This window comes from Bombina bombina, chromosome 11 (genome assembly GCF_027579735.1).
Source record: "Bombina bombina isolate aBomBom1 chromosome 11, aBomBom1.pri, whole genome shotgun sequence".
NCBI classification, from domain to species: Eukaryota; Metazoa; Chordata; class Amphibia; order Anura; family Bombinatoridae; genus Bombina; species Bombina bombina.
The window spans coordinates 84,283,615-84,301,527 of NC_069509.1; the positions used below are offsets into that span (position 1 = coordinate 84,283,615).

The following is a 17,913-nucleotide window of genomic DNA, read 5'->3' on the forward strand; positions in this document are numbered from 1 at the left end:
GCCTTCTCATTTACATATTGAAATTACACCAGCGCGCAAGTTTTTAAATGGTTTTATACTGGATTTTTAGATCAGTATCTGTGCAAATTATGCTTTATAGTAGTGTATTTCATGCAGTTAAATGAAAATTAGTGTATACTGTCCCTTTAAAGGAGCCGGATGATGAGAGGGGGGAAGTATTCAAACCACTGAAACTCAGCTCCCTTAAAGGGATACTAAACCCAAATTGTTTCTTGCATGATTCAGATAGAGCAGCAATTTTAAGCAGCTTTCTAATTTACTCCTATTATCCTTTTTCTTTGTTCTCTTGCTATCTTTATTTGAAAAAGCAGGAATGAAAGCTTAGGAGCCGGCCTATTTTAGTTTTTTCTCCCCCATTGACTTCTACGGGAGAATGCAAAAAAGTGATCGCGATTTTTATCTTAAATAGCGATTTTGGTTACCGCTATAGAAAGAGAAAGAGGGAAAAAAAAGTTTCCAACCAACTTTTAATATCGGCGCAATCCGACTAGCGCAAAACTGAAAATACTAGCAGAGTTTTCGCTCTAGCGAAAGCGCAAAATACGGCTTCACTTGTAATCTAGCCCTAACTCTTGTAAACAGTTTTCTGAAAAACATAAATTATGCTTACTTGATAATTTTCTTTTCTTCTGTGGGAAAGAGTCCACAGCCACATTCATTACTTATGGGAAATAAGAACCTGGCCACCAGGAGGAGGCAAAGACCCACCAGCCAAAGGCATAAATACTCCTCCCACTTCCCCTATCCCCCAGTAATTCAGACGAGGAACAAGGAACAGTGGAAGAAGCATCAAGGTGAAAGGGTGCCAGAAGATTAAAAACAACAACGCCTTAAAAAAAACGTGCGGGGGGCTGTGGACTCTTTCCCACGAAAGAAAAGAAAATTATCAGGTAAGCATAATTTATGTTTTTCTACCTAATGGGAACGAGTCCACAGCCGCATTCATTAATTATGGGAAATTGATACCCATGCCAAAGAGGACACAGAGTGCCAAAACGGGAGGGTAAGAGGCGGACCAATAAAGGCACCAACCTAAAAACAGATCCCCAAGAAAACAAAATCCCAGTTCGTCCGAAACAGGGATCAACAAACATTTTGGAAAACAAAAAGCGGTCCCAGAAACACAAATCTACCAACAGTCCAAAGAACCTAGATAGAACCATGAGTGGGGCCCAACTGAGAGCACCCACCACAAGGACAGCATCTGTCAGGGGCAACAACCCCGCCACAGCCCCTCAACCAATCGAGGGACCCCGAATAAAAATTCCCAGAGGGAAGACAGAAGAAAAGGAACAACGTCCAGGGTGACAAGGAGACAACCCAGAGGCACTGAGTAGTCTACACCCGAAAAGACTATATGAAAAGTCAGGAAAGGACCAGAAGAGAAACAACGATCTCAATGACCAGCAAACGCAAAAACAGTGCGACAGCGTGGACACGCGTCATCATATAAACAAGGACGTGAAGGAAAAACCCCCACCCAAGTCCCACATCCCAGACCACAAGAGACTGAGGACAATTCACAAGCAAGGAAAAATTTCTGTAGCCGGAGAAAAACTCAGGAGAGACAGGAAAAGAAAATTACAAAAACTAGTGGCGCACAATAAGCAGAGCCCCATCTGAAAACGCATAACGAAACAGCCCACTCCTGCACAACTAAAATTGTGCAGATCTATACTACCACAATAGACCACGGAGCAGCGGAACATCCTTCCTGAATCAACCTTCCTGAACAAAGGGATCCCAAGAAACCCAAGGTCCCCCAGAGGGCTGGGTAGCGAAGCTAACCGTAGGCCAACCTAACCCCACCCCTACACAAGAGAAAGTGAAGGACCACCAGGCACACTTGAGAAAGAGACCAGACCCCGGGAAAGAACCCCAGAGACCTGAGGACACAATCCCTAAGGGCAAGCCCACAGGCATCAGGCTGTAATCACAGCTGACTACAAACTCCAGAACGGCAGCTTGCTAGATGGACAAGCAAACCAATAGGCCACCTAGGCTCAATAGCTTGCCAGCAGACAAAGTAAAATAACTGCAGCTGTTTCCCAACAGCAAATCCTACGCTACTAGGCAGTGAGGCTAATCCAAGAGAGACAAGAGTCCCTCTGAAAAATGCGAGACAGGGAGCACGTGTCCCCCAGACACCCAACCATCTACAAATAATTGCACAGGCACAGAACGCCCAAAGTGTTGAGTGCCCAGCGCAAATTCTAAGACAGAAAGGAATACAGACCTCTCCGAACCCCACAAAAAGGGCCAGGACTGAGAACAACTGCTTGACCCCTTAACAAAAGCGGCAAGGTGACCAACAACCTCAACCCATGCGCCATGACAAAGTCTGCAGAAGGCAGAGACAAAGGGGGAAAAAAAGAGGTCAAACCGAGCTAGAGCTAGTCTTAGACATGCAAGAGGAATAGGAAATGGGAATCCCTTAACAAAAAAGGTCCAGAGTCCATCCTCCCCAAAGGAATCAAACCAAAAAGACCCCAGACTCCCTAAAAGAGAGATAATTGGACCTATCCTGACCCGACCCCAAAACCCAGGGGTATAACAGGGACAGACGGATAGGATAAAGGGCTAGACTGCCAAAAACCTAGACTGTCCCCCGAAATCCACAATGGAATCATAAGGAAGAAACCAGACTTCCATAAGGCAGCGCCCAAGGCAACACGCCCCAAGCCAGACCCGCGGGCAGGCTATCTCAACGAGGACAAGCACCTCAAATCAAAATCCAAGAAGGACCCAAGAGATACTGTGAAAAACACCCGCAGTACGAGCCTGATAGGGGGAAAAAACCTAATCAGTAGCCCCGAGGCACAGGACTCCAAAAACAGCTCAAAGGGGCGATAAAGACGACCAGGACACCAGTAACACACCAGAGAAATCAATCCAAAATCCCTTCAGAGCATAAAAAGCTCCCAAGGGCGGAGGTAAAGGACATTGGCCACCTCCGCATGACAGCCTAAACTACACGATGGTAAAAACCCTAAGAGAACCATCACAGTAGCTCAAAAGGGCATAAGCGCTCCAGGCGGTAAGGACCACACCCCTCGGATCAGGGATGTGAAAGGACGCAGTGGGATACCACCGGTCCCGACCTCGGGTGCGGACTGACACAGGCCAGCCCAAGCGTTTCCGACATCCAGACCCAAAAGTCCAGAAGAATCAGCAGGTCTCGCGCGGACCAGTCAGGTGCAACATGTGTCACAAACAAGTAACAGGTCACACACAAAATTCCGGAAGAAATCCGGAAATAACTTCCATAGAAGAACTTAAACCAAGGAATCCTAGAATTCCCCTAGGGAAAAAAGAAGAAAAATAATCTGAACCGGATAAAAGAAAAACAAAGGCACCCACAGGCATCCGTCTAGAAGGAACTATGTCTCCGCAGGACCTGCCAAACAGGAACCATAACCTCCAGAACAAAAGGACTGGGAAAGCTCACAGTAGACCGACCGGATAGAGACCCATCCCCACTAGCCTATCTCAAAAAACCTTGACCATAAAGGAAAGGATCCCCCAATAAGTCAAAAAGTCGTCTTAATAGGACACGCAGCCGCACAATCCTATAAAGTAAAGAACAACAAGGGGGAACAAACACCCCGGGGGGAATAGTATAGTGTCGTTCACGGTCTGAACACCCGGAATAGGCAGGCAGGCACATAACTGCAAGGAAACTTCAGGGTCCTGCAAGCAAGGGGACATTAACATCTTGGACCTTAAAAGTAAAAGGAGTATGTGATTGGGAAGGCGCCTCCTGAGGAGCAGAGCCCCCAGAGGCCAATGGCTCGGAAGGCCCAGGATCCCCCGAGCCTGAGGGACCCGGCAAACTATCCAGGCACAAGACACAAGATTGTCAGACTTGCGATAACAGGGCCAAATTACGGTCCTCATCCGAGGACGACTCAGGATCTGATATAAAAATAGTCCCGGCATTGGAATCCTCTATGGCTTAAGATTGCACAAGATAAACAGGGATTGGAAAAAGGAAACAACTGGCACCTGACAGTCACCACCTCCTATGACCAGACCTCAGCGGAGCAGACTCTTTCCGCCGTCGCCACTTAGTCAGGAATGCCCGGTCACCAGATGCCCCGTGAATCTCAAAAGTGCGCCACTAAAGGGCGGCAAAACCAGGCCCACAGAAAAAGTTAAGCAAGTCTGACAAAATAGGCATAACCCGAAGGTATAGTTCTAGGCCGTGTAACCACAACCGAAAGAACAAGCCAATATGTGCCACATAGGCATATGTCTCGGCCGCAGAGCCCCTATGCACACACACAAGCAAGTTGAATCACAGAAGAAACATGATAAAAAAAAAACCTACCCCATTCACTTAATCCACCCTAAGGAGGAATTATCCCATGATACCCAAATCTAAACAGAATGTGCCTCAGCGAGGCCCATACTTAACTGTCATAATAATCACATTACAGATAACTGAATAAAATGAAACAATCTTACCGGAATCTATGCCGTGGAACAGGAACACGGTTCTTCAAGTGTGACGAATAGTAGCATCGCCTCCGTCATGGACTTGAGAGAAGACAGCATGTAGCGAAACCAAGTTCGGCAATGCCAAGTGCTGAAACGGAACTGTGAATATGAGTCGAGATGGTGTCGCAGGGGAAGCTCCCACTGCATCTCCGGACTGTCACTTTCGCCCAGGCCCTCCACGAGAGACTGACAGGACTACTTAAAACTCCCGTCCCATGTCGAAGGATAGCACTCTCCATAAGGGACATATGAAAAAATAATTTTAAAAGAAAACTTCTGACACATCTCTGCCAACCTCCTGGGATGAAAGGCAAAGAATGACTGGGGGATGGGGGAAGTGGGAGGAGTATTTATGCCTTTGGCTCCTCCTGGTTGCCAGGATCTATTTTCCCAAAAGTAATGAATGCGCTGTGGACTCTTTCCCATTAGGAAGAAAATAGTTCTACAAAGTACCTCTAAAGTACTGTAACAAAGACAATTTAGTGACCCGAGATATAAAGAAGAAAAATAATCCATAACTGAAAAGTCCAGCAACGGAGACTGTACAACCGGATCTAAAGTAAGCTATGGCAAAGCTAGATCATATATGTATAGGTAAAGTTTGGCCGAGGAGCTGGCAATCCATGAATTAAACAACTAAGAGCTATACCCTACCATGAGAAGTGCCTTGTATGCACTTCAAGAACACACTGAAATGGTATGGACCCCTGATAACATTACTACTATGTCAAGGATCCTGTGTGCTGATGTGTCAAGGTCATGCAGTGGTTGGAACCTAGCAGTAGCAAGAAGGCTTTACTGAGGATTTGCCACACTTTTTTCATTCTTTAACTGTGCAAAATAAATTATTCAGTTCTAGTTAAAACATAATTGAAGCCATGAGGTGTAGGTGATAAATACAGGAGGGTAGCCTGAGGACTACTGGGAGGTTTACACCTACTTTAAAGGGACAATACTGTTAACACTGAGATTTTATTATAAAATCTTTAGTTATGAATTGTAAGAGAGCTTTGTAATATACAGTCTCTTAAATATATATATAAAAAAAAAGTTTGTCACTTTAAATATTGTTTACTAAGCGATATATTTGTTTCTATGAGCTATAATGAACAACACTACAAATACAGACTTGGATACAAAAATGTGTTTTTATCACAGCCTATTCATAATGTATTGCTCTTTATGTGACTATCACAGTATACACCATTGGGATGATGATAAAATAACCCATTGCAGTTATACAGAATTCCCCAACAGCCACTATATTAACTTACCGATTGCAGCAGGCAGCTCGCCGAGCAGTGTCTTTTTGTACTTGTTCAAGCTCTCATCCTCCTTGTCGAGTTCCTGGATCTCCTGCAGACTTTTCTTTTCTGGAGCTTTGTAGTTCAAGTCAACTTCATCTTCTACTTCATCTTCAATAGGTTTAATACCGTCCTTCTCAGCCATGATGTCTGCAATAGAGACGGTAATTAAAGGACCAGTAGTTACAGTATATTTGCATAATCAATAACTGCATGATAAAAAAGTAGAGTCAGCAACCTGGAAATAGGAGGTGAGAGGACATCTTGGTTTTAAGAAGTGACAAGAGACAGCAACTATCAACAAATAAAACAGCACCCTCTACAGAGGATGACCTCTCCAACTCTCTGGTGGTATAGGAGCTATATAACTAGACATGTTTTTAGGGGGATTGCCAAGGGACAATTTCTCAGAACTAGGAGGATTAGTTCAAATGATGCTGCTTTTCATTCTGAGTCTCAGTCTTTAAGGAAAAGACTTGAGAATAGAGGTTATCCAATTCGGACAATTAATGATGCAATGAGGGATACTGATCAAATTGATCGTTCTAGTCTCTTAAAATTTAACAGACATAATATGCATTCTAGTAGACAAACTGATGAGAAACCATTTTTTATTACTAAATACTCCATGCAATATTACCAAATCTGTAATATCATTAAAAAATATCTACCCATTTTATATGGGGATGATCTCTTGAAAGATACTATTAGCAATGGTTGTAGGTTTGTGTATAAAAGGAACCTTACACTAGGTAATATGGTGTCCCCTAGTCAACTTCGAGCCCCTGGAAATCAGAGTTCTTGGCTCAGACACAATGGTACCTACAAGTGCGGAAAAAACTGTAAGGCCTGTGATGTTATTAAAATAGGACCCAACTTTAAATCCTATGTTACTGGAGATGAGTATAACACTAAGGGATGTGTCAATTTCTCCACTACCTTTGTGGTTTATCTAATTGGATGCAAGAGCCACAATTTACAATATATAGGTATGACAAGTCGTGATGTCCGCATCAGGATACGAGAACACTTGGGCTATATAAAGAATAAAATTGATTGTTCAGAATTGGCCAGACACTTCATCACAGTTCATGGGGGAGATGTGCGTGATTTTGAATGGAATGCAATAGAGACCATAAATAGACCCCCAAGGGGAGGAGATAAATGGTCTATTCTTGCTAGACAAGAGGTCTATTGGATTAACAAAATGCGCACATTAACCCCTTATGGATTTAACTCAGAAAACGATATTATTAATTTCTGGGAATAAAAGTTCAATTTGGTAAAGGTCACTTTACTTATTATCTATCTGATGTACTTTAAGTTTGTTTACCTATCTATATATCACATTAGGGTCCTAGGTTTGCAGCTATCTATTAGTCCTTGTTTTACTCGGTTTTGCTCTGTTCTACTTATCTAGGATACATTAATCTAGGGTAGTATTGAAAACAGAATTTATGTTTACCTGATAAATTACTTTCTCCAACGGTGTGTCCGGTCCACGGCGTCATCCTTACTTGTGGGATATTCTCTTCCCCAACAGGAAATGGCAAAGAGCCCAGCAAAGCTGGTCACATGATCCCTCCTAGGCTCCGCCTACCCCAGTCATTCGACCGACGTTAAGGAGGAATATTTGCATAGGAGAAACCATATGATACCGTGGTGACTGTAGTTAAAGAAAATAAATTATCAGACCTGATTAAAAAACCAGGGCGGGCCGTGGACCGGACACACCGTTGGAGAAAGTAATTTATCAGGTAAACATAAATTCTGTTTTCTCCAACATAGGTGTGTCCGGTCCACGGCGTCATCCTTACTTGTGGGAACCAATACCAAAGCTTTAGGACACGGATGAAGGGAGGGAGCAAATCAGGTCACCTAAATGGAAGGCACCACGGCTTGCAAAACCTTTCTCCCAAAAATAGCCTCAGAAGAAGCAAAAGTATCAAACTTGTAAAATTTGGTAAAAGTGTGCAGTGAAGACCAAGTCGCTGCCCTACATATCTGATCAACAGAAGCCTCGTTCTTGAAGGCCCATGTGGAAGCCACAGCCCTAGTGGAATGAGCTGTGATTCTTTCAGGAGGCTGCCGTCCGGCAGTCTCGTAAGCCAATCTGATGATGCTTTTAATCCAAAAAGAGAGAGAGGTAGAAGTTGCTTTTTGACCTCTCCTTTTACCAGAATAAACAACAAACAAGGAAGATGTTTGTCTAAAATCCTTTGTAGCATCTAAATAGAATTTTAGAGCGCGAACAACATCCAAATTGTGCAACAAACGTTCCTTCTTCGAAACTGGTTTCGGACACAGAGAAGGCACGACTATCTCCTGGTTAATGTTTTTGTTAGAAACAACTTTTGGAAGAAAACCAGGTTTAGTACGTAAAACCACCTTATCTGCATGGAACACCAGATAAGGAGGAGAACACTGCAGAGCAGATAATTCTGAAACTCTTCTAGCAGAAGAAATTGCAACCAAAAACAAAACTTTCCAAGATAATAACTTAATATCAACGGAATGTAAGGGTTCAAACGGAACCCCCTGAAGAACTGAAAGAACTAAGTTGAGACTCCAAGGAGGAGTCAAAGGTTTGTAAACAGGCTTGATTCTAACCAGAGCCTGAACAAAGGCTTGAACATCTGGCACAGCTGCCAGCTTTTTGTGAAGTAACACAGACAAGGCAGAAATCTGTCCCTTCAAGGAACTTGCAGATAATCCTTTTTCCAATCCTTCTTGAAGGAAGGATAGAATCTTAGGAATCTTAACCTTGTCCCAAGGGAATCCTTTAGATTCACACCAACAGATATATTTTTTCCAAATTTTGTGGTAAATTTTTCTAGTTACAGGCTTTCTGGCCTGAACAAGAGTATCAATAACAGGATCTGAGAACCCTCGCTTTGATAAGATCAAGCGTTCAATCTCCAAGCAGTCAGCTGGAGTGAGACCAGATTCGGATGTTCGAACGGACCTTGAACAAGAAGGTCTCGTCTCAAAGGTAGCTTCCATGGTGGAGCCAATGACATATTCACCAGATCTGCATACCAAGTCCTGCGTGGCCACGCCGGAGCTATCAAGATCACCGACGCCCTCTCCTGATTGATCCTGGCTACCAGCCTGGGGATGAGAGGAAACGGCGGGAATACATAAGCTAGTTTGAAGGTCCAAGGTGCTACTAGTGCATCTACTAGAGTCGCCTTGGGATCCCTGGATCTGGACCCGTAGCAAGGAACCTTGAAGTTCTGTCGAGAGGCCATCAGATCCATGTCTGGAATGCCCCACAGTTGAGTGATTTGGGCAAAGATTTCCGGATGGAGTTCCCACTCCCCCGGATGCAATGTCTGACGACTCAGAAAATCCGCTTCCCAATTTTCCACTCCTGGGATGTGGATTGCAGACAGGTGGCAGGAGCGAGTCTCCGCCCATTGAATGATTTTGGTCACTTCTTCCATCGCCAGGGAACTCCTTGTTCCCCCCTGATGGTTGATGTACGCAACAGTCGTCATGTTGTCTGATTGAAACCGTATGAACTTGGCCCTCGCTAGCTGAGGCCAAGCCTTGAGAGCATTGAATATCGCTCTCAGTTCCAGAATATTTATCGGTAGAAGAGATTCTTCCCGAGACCAAAGACCCTGAGCTTTCAGGGATCCCCAGACCGCGCCCCAGCCCATCAGACTGGCGTCGGTCGTGACAATGACCCACTCTGGTCTGCGGAAGGTCATCCCTTGCGACAGGTTGTCCAGGGACAGCCACCAACGGAGTGAGTCTCTGGTCCTCTGATTTACTTGTATCTTCGGAGACAAGTCTGTATAGTCCCCATTCCACTGACTGAGCATACACAGTTGTAATGGTCTTAGATGAATGCGCGCAAAAGGAACTATGTCCATTGCCGCTACCATCAAACCTATCACTTCCATGCACTGCGCTATGGAAGGAAGAGGAACGGAATGAAGTATCCGACAAGAGTTTAGAAGTTTTGTTTTTTTGGCCTCTGTCAGAAAAATCCTCATTTCTAAGGAGTCTATCATTGTTCCCAAGAAGGGAACTCTTGTCGACGGAGATAGAGAACTCTTTTCCACGTTCACTTTCCATCCGTGAGATCTGAGAAAGGCCAGGACTATGTCCGTGTGAGCCTTTGCTTGAGGAAGGGACGACGCTTGAATCAGAATGTCGTCCAAGTAAGGTACTACTGCAATGCCCCTTGGTCTTAGCACCGCTAGAAGGGACCCTAATACCTTTGTGAAAATCCTTGGAGCAGTGGCTAATCCGAAAGGAAGCGCCACGAACTGGTAATGCTTGTCCAGGAATGCGAACCTTAGGAACCGATGATGTTCCTTGTGGATAGGAATATGTAGATACGCATCCTTTAAATCCACCGTGGTCATGAATTGACCTTCCTGGATGGAAGGAAGAATTGTTCGAATGGTTTCCATTTTGAACGATGGAACCTTGAGAAACTTGTTTAAGATCTTGAGATCTAAGATTGGTCTGAACGTTCCCTCTTTTTTGGGAACTATGAACAGATTGGAGTAGAACCCCATCCCTTGTTCTCCTAATGGAACAGGATGAATCACTCCCATTTTTAACAGGTCTTCTACACAATGTAAGAATGCCTGTCTTTTTATGTGGTCTGAAGACAACTGAGACCTGTGGAACCTCCCCCTTGGGGGAAGCCCCTTGAATTCCAGAAGATAACCTTGGGAGACTATTTCTAGTGCCCAAGGATCCAGAACATCTCTTGCCCAAGCCTGAGCGAAGAGAGAGAGTCTGCCCCCCACCAGATCCGGTCCCGGATCGGGGGCCAACATTTCATGCTGTCTTGGTAGCAGTGGCAGGTTTCTTGGCCTGTTTTCCCTTGTTCCAGCCTTGCATTGGTCTCCAAGCTGGCTTGGCTTGAGAAGTATTACCCTCTTGCTTAGAGGACGTAGCACTTTGGGCTGGTCCGTTTCTACGAAAGGGACGAAAATTAGGTTTATTTTTGGCCTTGAAAGACCGATCCTGAGGAAGGGCGTGGCCCTTACCCCCAGTGATATCAGTGATAATCTCTTTCAAGTCAGGGCCAAACAGCGTTTTCCCCTTGAAAGGAATGTTAAGTAGCTTGTTCTTGGAAGACGCATCAGCTGACCAAGATTTCAACCAAAGCGCTCTGCGCGCCACAATAGCAAACCCAGAATTCTTAGCCGCTAACCTAGCCAATTGCAAAGTGGCGTCTAGGGTGAAAGAATTAGCCAATTTGAGAGCACGGATTCTGTCCATAATCTCCTCATAAGGAGGAGAATCACTATCGACCGCCTTTACTAGCTCATCGAACCAGAAACACGCGGCTGTAGTGACAGGGACAATGCATGAAATTGGTTGTAGAAGGTAACCCTGCTGAACAAACATCTTTTTAAGTAAACCTTCTAATTTTTTATCCATAGGATCTTTGAAAGCACAACTATCTTCTATGGGTATAGTGGTGCGTTTGTTTAAAGTGGAAACCGCTCCCTCAACCTTGGGGACTGTCTGCCATAAGTCCTTTCTGGGGTCGACCATAGGAAACAATTTTTTAAATATGGGGGGAGGGACGAAAGGTATACCGGGCCTTTCCCATTCTTTATTTACAATGTCCGCCACCCGCTTGGGTATAGGAAAAGCTTCTGGGAGCCCCGGGACCTCTAGGAACTTGTCCATTTTACATAGTTTCTCTGGGATGATCAAATTCTCACAATCATCCAGAGTGGATAATACCTCCTTAAGCAGAGCGCGGAGATGTTCCAACTTAAATTTAAATGTAATCACATCGGGTTCAGCTTGTTGAGAAATTTTCCCTGAATCTGAAATTTCTCCCTCAGGCAAAACCTCCCTGGCCCCATCAGACTGGTGTAGGGGCATTTCAGAACCATTATCATCAGCGTCGTCATGCTCTTCAGTATCTAAAACAGAGCAGTCGCGCTTACGCTGATAAGTGGGCATTTTGGCTAAAATGTTTTTGATAGAATTATCCATTACAGCCGTTAATTGTTGCATAGTAAGGAGTATTGGCGCGCTAGATGTACTAGGGGCCTCCTGAGTGGGCAAGACTCGTGTAGACGAAGGAGGGAATGATGCAGTACCATGCTTACTCCCCTCACTTGAGGAATCATCTTGGGCATCATTTTCATTGTCACATAAATCACATTTATTTAAATGAGAAGGAACCCTGGCTTCCCCACATTCAGAACACAGTCTATCTGGTAGTTCAGACATGTAAAACAGGCATAAACTTGATAACAAAGTACAAAAAACGTTTTAAAATAAAACCGTTACTGTCACTTTAAATTTTAAACTGAACACACTTTATTACTGCAATTGCGAAAAAATATGAAGGAATTGTTCAAAATTCACCAAAATTTCACCACAGTGTCTTAAAGCCTTAAAAGTATTGCACACCAAATTTGGAAGCTTTAACCCTTAAAATAACGGAACCGGAGCCGTTTTTAACTTTAACCCCTTTACAGTCCCTGGTATCTGCTTTGCTGAGACCCAACCAAGCCCAAAGGGGAATACGATACCAAATGACGCCTTCAGAAAGTCTTTTCTATGTATCAGAGCTCCTCACACATGCGACTGCATGTCATGCCTCTCAAAAACAAGTGCGCAATACCGGCGCGAAAATGAGGCTCTGCCTATGATTAGGGAAAGCCCCTAAAGAATAAGGTGTCTAAAACAGTGCCTGCCGATATAATTTTACCAAAATACCCAGATTAAATGATTCCTCAAGGCTAAATATGTGTAATATATGAATCGATTTAGCCCAGAAAAAGTCTACAGTCTTAATAAGCCCTTGTGAAGCCCTTATTTACTATCTTAATAAACATGGCTTACCGGATCCCATAGGGAAAATGACAGCTTCCAGCATTACATCGTCTTGTTAGAATGTGTCATACCTCAAGCAGCAAGAGACTGCTCACTGTTCCCCCAACTGAAGTTAATTCCTCTCAACAGTCCTGTGTGGAACAGCCATGGATTTTAGTAACGGTTGCTAAAATCATTTTCCTCATACAAACAGAAATCTTCATCTCTTTTCTGTTTCTGAGTAAATAGTACATACCAGCACTATTTTAAAATAACAAACTCTTGATTGAATAATAAAAACTACAGTTAAACACTAAAAAACTCTAAGCCATCTCCGTGGAGATGTTGCCTGTACAACGGCAAAGAGAATGACTGGGGTAGGCGGAGCCTAGGAGGGATCATGTGACCAGCTTTGCTGGGCTCTTTGCCATTTCCTGTTGGGGAAGAGAATATCCCACAAGTAAGGATGACGCCGTGGACCGGACACACCTATGTTGGAGAAATTATATTTTTTATTTGTTACAACCATTTCAGCCTCTATATGTATATATACTTTCTTTGTCATTTATAGAATGGTTCAGGGTATTGATTAATTGTTCTGGTTTAGGGACCTGTCTTAAATCCTTATCTTAGGTGTTGAGACTGATGGGTTGGCATTATATGCATTTATACGCTCGTGCATGAGTCAATTAATGTGAAATTAAATAGTATTTCCTCTTTTTCACTCTGGGAATTCTTATTTAAAGTATAGATTAGGACTTTAATGAATTTAACCTAACAGTTCCTATGTTTTGAATTCTTGAATTTGTTGCATTTATATCTTATCATTGGCTCTGATATTTATTTATATATCTTTTATAAAGATTTGTCATCCACAGTCAAACAGTTTTCTTTAATGTATATAGATGTAATCTTATTGTTATGTCTCTTTTGAATTTTCTTTATGTTATGTTAAGTATTACTGTTTAACTCTAGTGAAGTGCTAAGGGTTAAATTGTGTTCACTTGTAAGGGATGGAAGGGGAGGGGTGTTTTATGTTTTAACCAATGAGGAACATTTTACCTGTGTAAATAAGGGTGACACCTGTATGAATTTATGTCTATGATTACGGCTATACTCTGCCAAAACATGTAAGATTTATTTTGTATCTTCCACCATCCCTTGATGTTACCTTCATATGCTTTTAACAAATTTGGATTTGAATCCTGAATAAAGTTTGGACTTTTATTTATCTACATTGGCGACTTTTTGGACTTATTTTTTCTATTTATCTAGAAGGGTAAGGAGCCCTTCTGTCTTCGTGTTGCCTTGCAGCCACGGGTGGTTGTACATTCCCTGAGTACTGTTTTTATGTGTGGAGGAGGGTTAAGTGAGTAGCGTTGTTTGAAATTGGTGCTGCTTAGGAGCTGACGTAGGACCACGCAAACAGGAAGTGCCATTGCGCATAGTCGTGCAGCCTCGCGGAGGTGAAGGCACAGAACGCCGAACAGGTATACCGGTCACATTTGGGCTATTAGCTCATAAGCCTTTGAAGCAGGACCGGCTGGATGTTGCTGTTCTCCCGTCGAGCGGGTGAGTTCGTATACTTGTGAACAACAAGTTCTACTACCTTTCAGCATTTACACTTTGCACCCTTACCGCTACGATACCCTCCACATACAGAGACATTCTTTTTTCCAGGGCTTGTTATATATATGCACAACCATACATATTTTCTGTACCCGGCACCATCATAATTCTACTGGAGTGCACTGTACGCTAGTACTATTTTCTATATAACTATTTGTCTTGCGAGTATATTTTTGTTTAAACTTTTAATAATTTTTCAACTAATGACAGGATAATTGCAACAGTTTTAACACCGCTTTTGCTTTTCCTTATTTTGAATTGTTTGGATGTAGTCAAACAGTGGTATACACACTAAAGAATACCTTCCAACCATCTCTGAGGTAAGTCCTGCTTCTCGTCCACAGCCCCCCATTGTCCTGGTTTTAAGGGACTGGCCCACACCCTGCATGTAACCCCACCCAGACACACCCACACCCTGCATGTAATACCACCTCTCTCATACACAGTCCTGTCAACAAGCTATTAACCTTCCACATCTAATTACAGCGCACCCGATTGCTCCATTCAACTTATTGCTCCATTCAACTGCTGTCAACCAGTGTAGCTAAAACCTCCTTGAGCAACAGACAGAGGTATTCTAGCTGAAACCTGAAGGATACAACTTCAGAATCAGGAGGAATTACACTGTCAGATTTCGCCTTCAGATGCTATTGAAGTATCCAACTCCTCAGTCTTCTAGGAGGGGGCATTCAAAAAAGCAACAACAGTGTCAGTAACTTCACTTACTGAATGTTTGCTTTTCCTCTTGTGCTTTCCCTGCAGCACAGGAAAAGCAGACAATGCATCAGAGACTGTCAAGGACACAAGGGAAGTGATGTCTTGCAACGTGACTCCAGGAGGAGTTACAGAGGAAGCACAGGGCACTGTAAGAGTGGGCAATAAATTTATGGACACTTGAGGACAAAGCTGTGGAATATATTGAACATAGTCGTTGGGCACCTAAACAGTATCCACCTTAGACAATGTTGGCTCAGAAAAAAATCTATCCCTGTAATATAAAGTTCTGTCAAAACATAAGGAACAGAAGGGATAGATGGTTCCACATTATCATTAAAAAAAAAAGTATTTTGCTAGGCATCTTGGTCCATTCTGGCTCACAATGGAACAAATTATCACAAAAAAATACATACATTTTAATAAAATTTTAAAACGTTTCTCTTTTTCTTTGTATTTTCTGCCGAAAGCAACAGAATAGCGTGTTTGCAACTACTATAAACAACCTGTACACCTCAGCTTAGTTTTGCTGAGGTGCCAAAACTGCTCTGCTGACGGCGGGTAAAATTTTTCTAAGAAAAGATCCGGAACTCGCAATAGCCCTCATGCTGCATTAACAACTTAGCATCTGCAGCATAGTGAGCAGCTGTCCAGTCCCAAGATCGCAGCCTTAAACTTATTGCGCGCTTTCCATAGAAATTACTACCTGGTCACAGTAAGGCAGGAGAAAATGGTGCGCTTCAGATAACCCCGCCCATCGTGGGCGTCTGCAAAATGAAACTCCCGGTCGGCATATTATAAGGTCGAGCCGCAGGGAGAAGTGGAACCAAATAAAATGAGCCTTAATTGTAACCAAACTTAGCCCCAGTGCTTGCTATAACATACTGCCAAAATATGTTCCCCTTAACACATAGGGTAAAAAACTGTGTGTCCCTTACTCAATGAAGTGCCCACTTTTTCCTGATTGTTATCCCAGAAAAATAAAGTCAGCACTTACCTCACAAATCTGCCAAGCAGCATGGCAGCTCACTAGGTTTGAGAGGTCTTCTCCCTCACATGAACCTGTGGAAAAAGGAGATAAAGACTGAGTAATCTTACTCAGGCTTTCAGTATTAGGGCAGCATTAACTATATGGGAGGCGCAGTAAGAATTATGTCCCACAAGTTCCCATTGCTCTAAAGCCACCACTGCTCTACTACTGAAGAGAATGATATGGACTAAGGCTACACCCTAGAACAAAGCAGCACAATCTTGCACTACTTAAAAAATAATAAAATCTTGCTTGAAGAATCTTTTCTAACACCTAACTTTACCACTTCCTTGCTCTAATGTAGGCAAAGAAAATGACTGGGGTGGGAGGGAAGGGAGGTGATATTTAACAGCTTAGCAAAGCTGTTAAATATCACCTCCCTTCCCTCCCACCCCAGTCATTTTCTTTGCCTCTTTGACACCTCTTGCTGGGCAGGAGTGATATTCCTAACAGTAATTAATGATGATCCGTGGACTCATTGTGTCATTAGAAAGAAAAAGCTTAGATGCCTTTTTCAAATAAAGATAGCAAGAGAATGAAGAAAAATTGATAATAGAAGTAAATTAGAAAGTTGCTTAAAATTGCATGCTCTATTTGAATCACGGAATTTTTTTTTTTGGGTTAAGTGTCCCTTTAAATAAATCTCCAGCTTTTTGTCCATGGGTTCCTTAAAAGAACAGCTATCCTCAATAGGAATCGTGGTTCTCTTAGCCAGAGTAGAAATAGCCCCTTCTACATTAGGCACCGTGCGCCATGAGTCTCGATTGGAGTCAGCAACAGGAAACATCTTTTTAAAAACGGGAGACGGGGAGAAAGGTATCCCTGGCTTATCCCATTCCTGTGCAATGATCTCCGACACACGGTCTGGAACAGGAAACACTTTCACAGAAGAAGGAACATCATAGTATTTGTTAAGTTGACAGCGACAGAAGAATCGGAGTCGCCCAAAGTAGCCAGCACCTCCTTTAGCAGTAAACGAAGGTGTCCAAGCTTAAATCTGAAGTTTACTTCTTCAGGATCAGTCAAAGGATTTATACTGTCCGAATCTGAGATTTCACCCTCGGAAGCTACCAAGGTATCCTCCTCATCAGACTTATGAGGGAGGTCAACCTGCACGGTTGACAGACACCTTACACTCAGAAAAATGTTTAGATTTCCTCTTGCGCTTCCCCATCATGGGAAAAGCAAATAAAGCTGCAGATACCGCAGAAGATATCTGTGTGGCAAAAAAAAAAAGAAGGAAAAAGTACCCAAAAAATGAATAAAATCTTCAGACACCAACTTCACGTCCTCCATTGACAGAGGCAAAGAGAATGACCAGGGGTTATGGGTAAGGGAAGTGATACTTAACAGCTTTGCTGGGGTGCTCTTTGCCTCCTCCTGCTGGCCAGGAGTAAATATTCCACTAGTAATTGGAATGAAGGCGTGGACTCTCCATGTCTTAGGAAAGAAAACTATTTAGCATGGGTGTTTTTTGGTGGTTGTAGATGTGTAATAGATTTTGGGGGTCAAAGTTAGAAAAAGTGTTTTTTTTTTGTTTTTTTTCATCATATTTTATATTTTTTTATAGTAAATTATATGATATGATGAAAATGATATCTTTAGAAAGTCCATTTAATGGTGAGAAACGGTATATACGGTAATATGTGTGGGTACAGTAAACGAGTAAGAGGAAAATTATAGCTAAACACAAACACCGTAAAAATGTAGAAACAGCCCTGGTCCTTAAAGGGCCACTAAACCCAATTTTTTTATTTTATGATTCAGATAGAGCATGTAATTTTAAGCAACTTTCTAATTTACTCCTATTATCAATTTGTCTTCATTCCCTTGCTATCTTTATTTAAATAGCAGGAATGTGATGCATAGGAGTTGGCCCATTTTTGGTTGAGAACCTGAGTTATG

The 17,913-nt window shown here is 42.9% G+C and overlaps 1 protein-coding gene across 3 annotated transcripts in view; it reads right to left on the reverse strand.

The window, feature by feature from the left end:
- Positions 1–17,913, reverse strand: part of LOC128642474 (rho GDP-dissociation inhibitor 2) — a 414,423-nt gene that overhangs the window by 131,331 nt on the left and 265,179 nt on the right. For all 3 annotated transcript variants that reach the window (XM_053695250.1, XM_053695251.1, XM_053695249.1), the window contains one exon: positions 5,796–5,975. In XM_053695250.1, coding sequence (XP_053551225.1) covers positions 5,796–5,970 — 175 coding nt within the window. In that variant the 5' untranslated portion in view covers positions 5,971–5,975. The remainder of the gene's footprint in view (positions 1–5,795; positions 5,976–17,913) is intronic.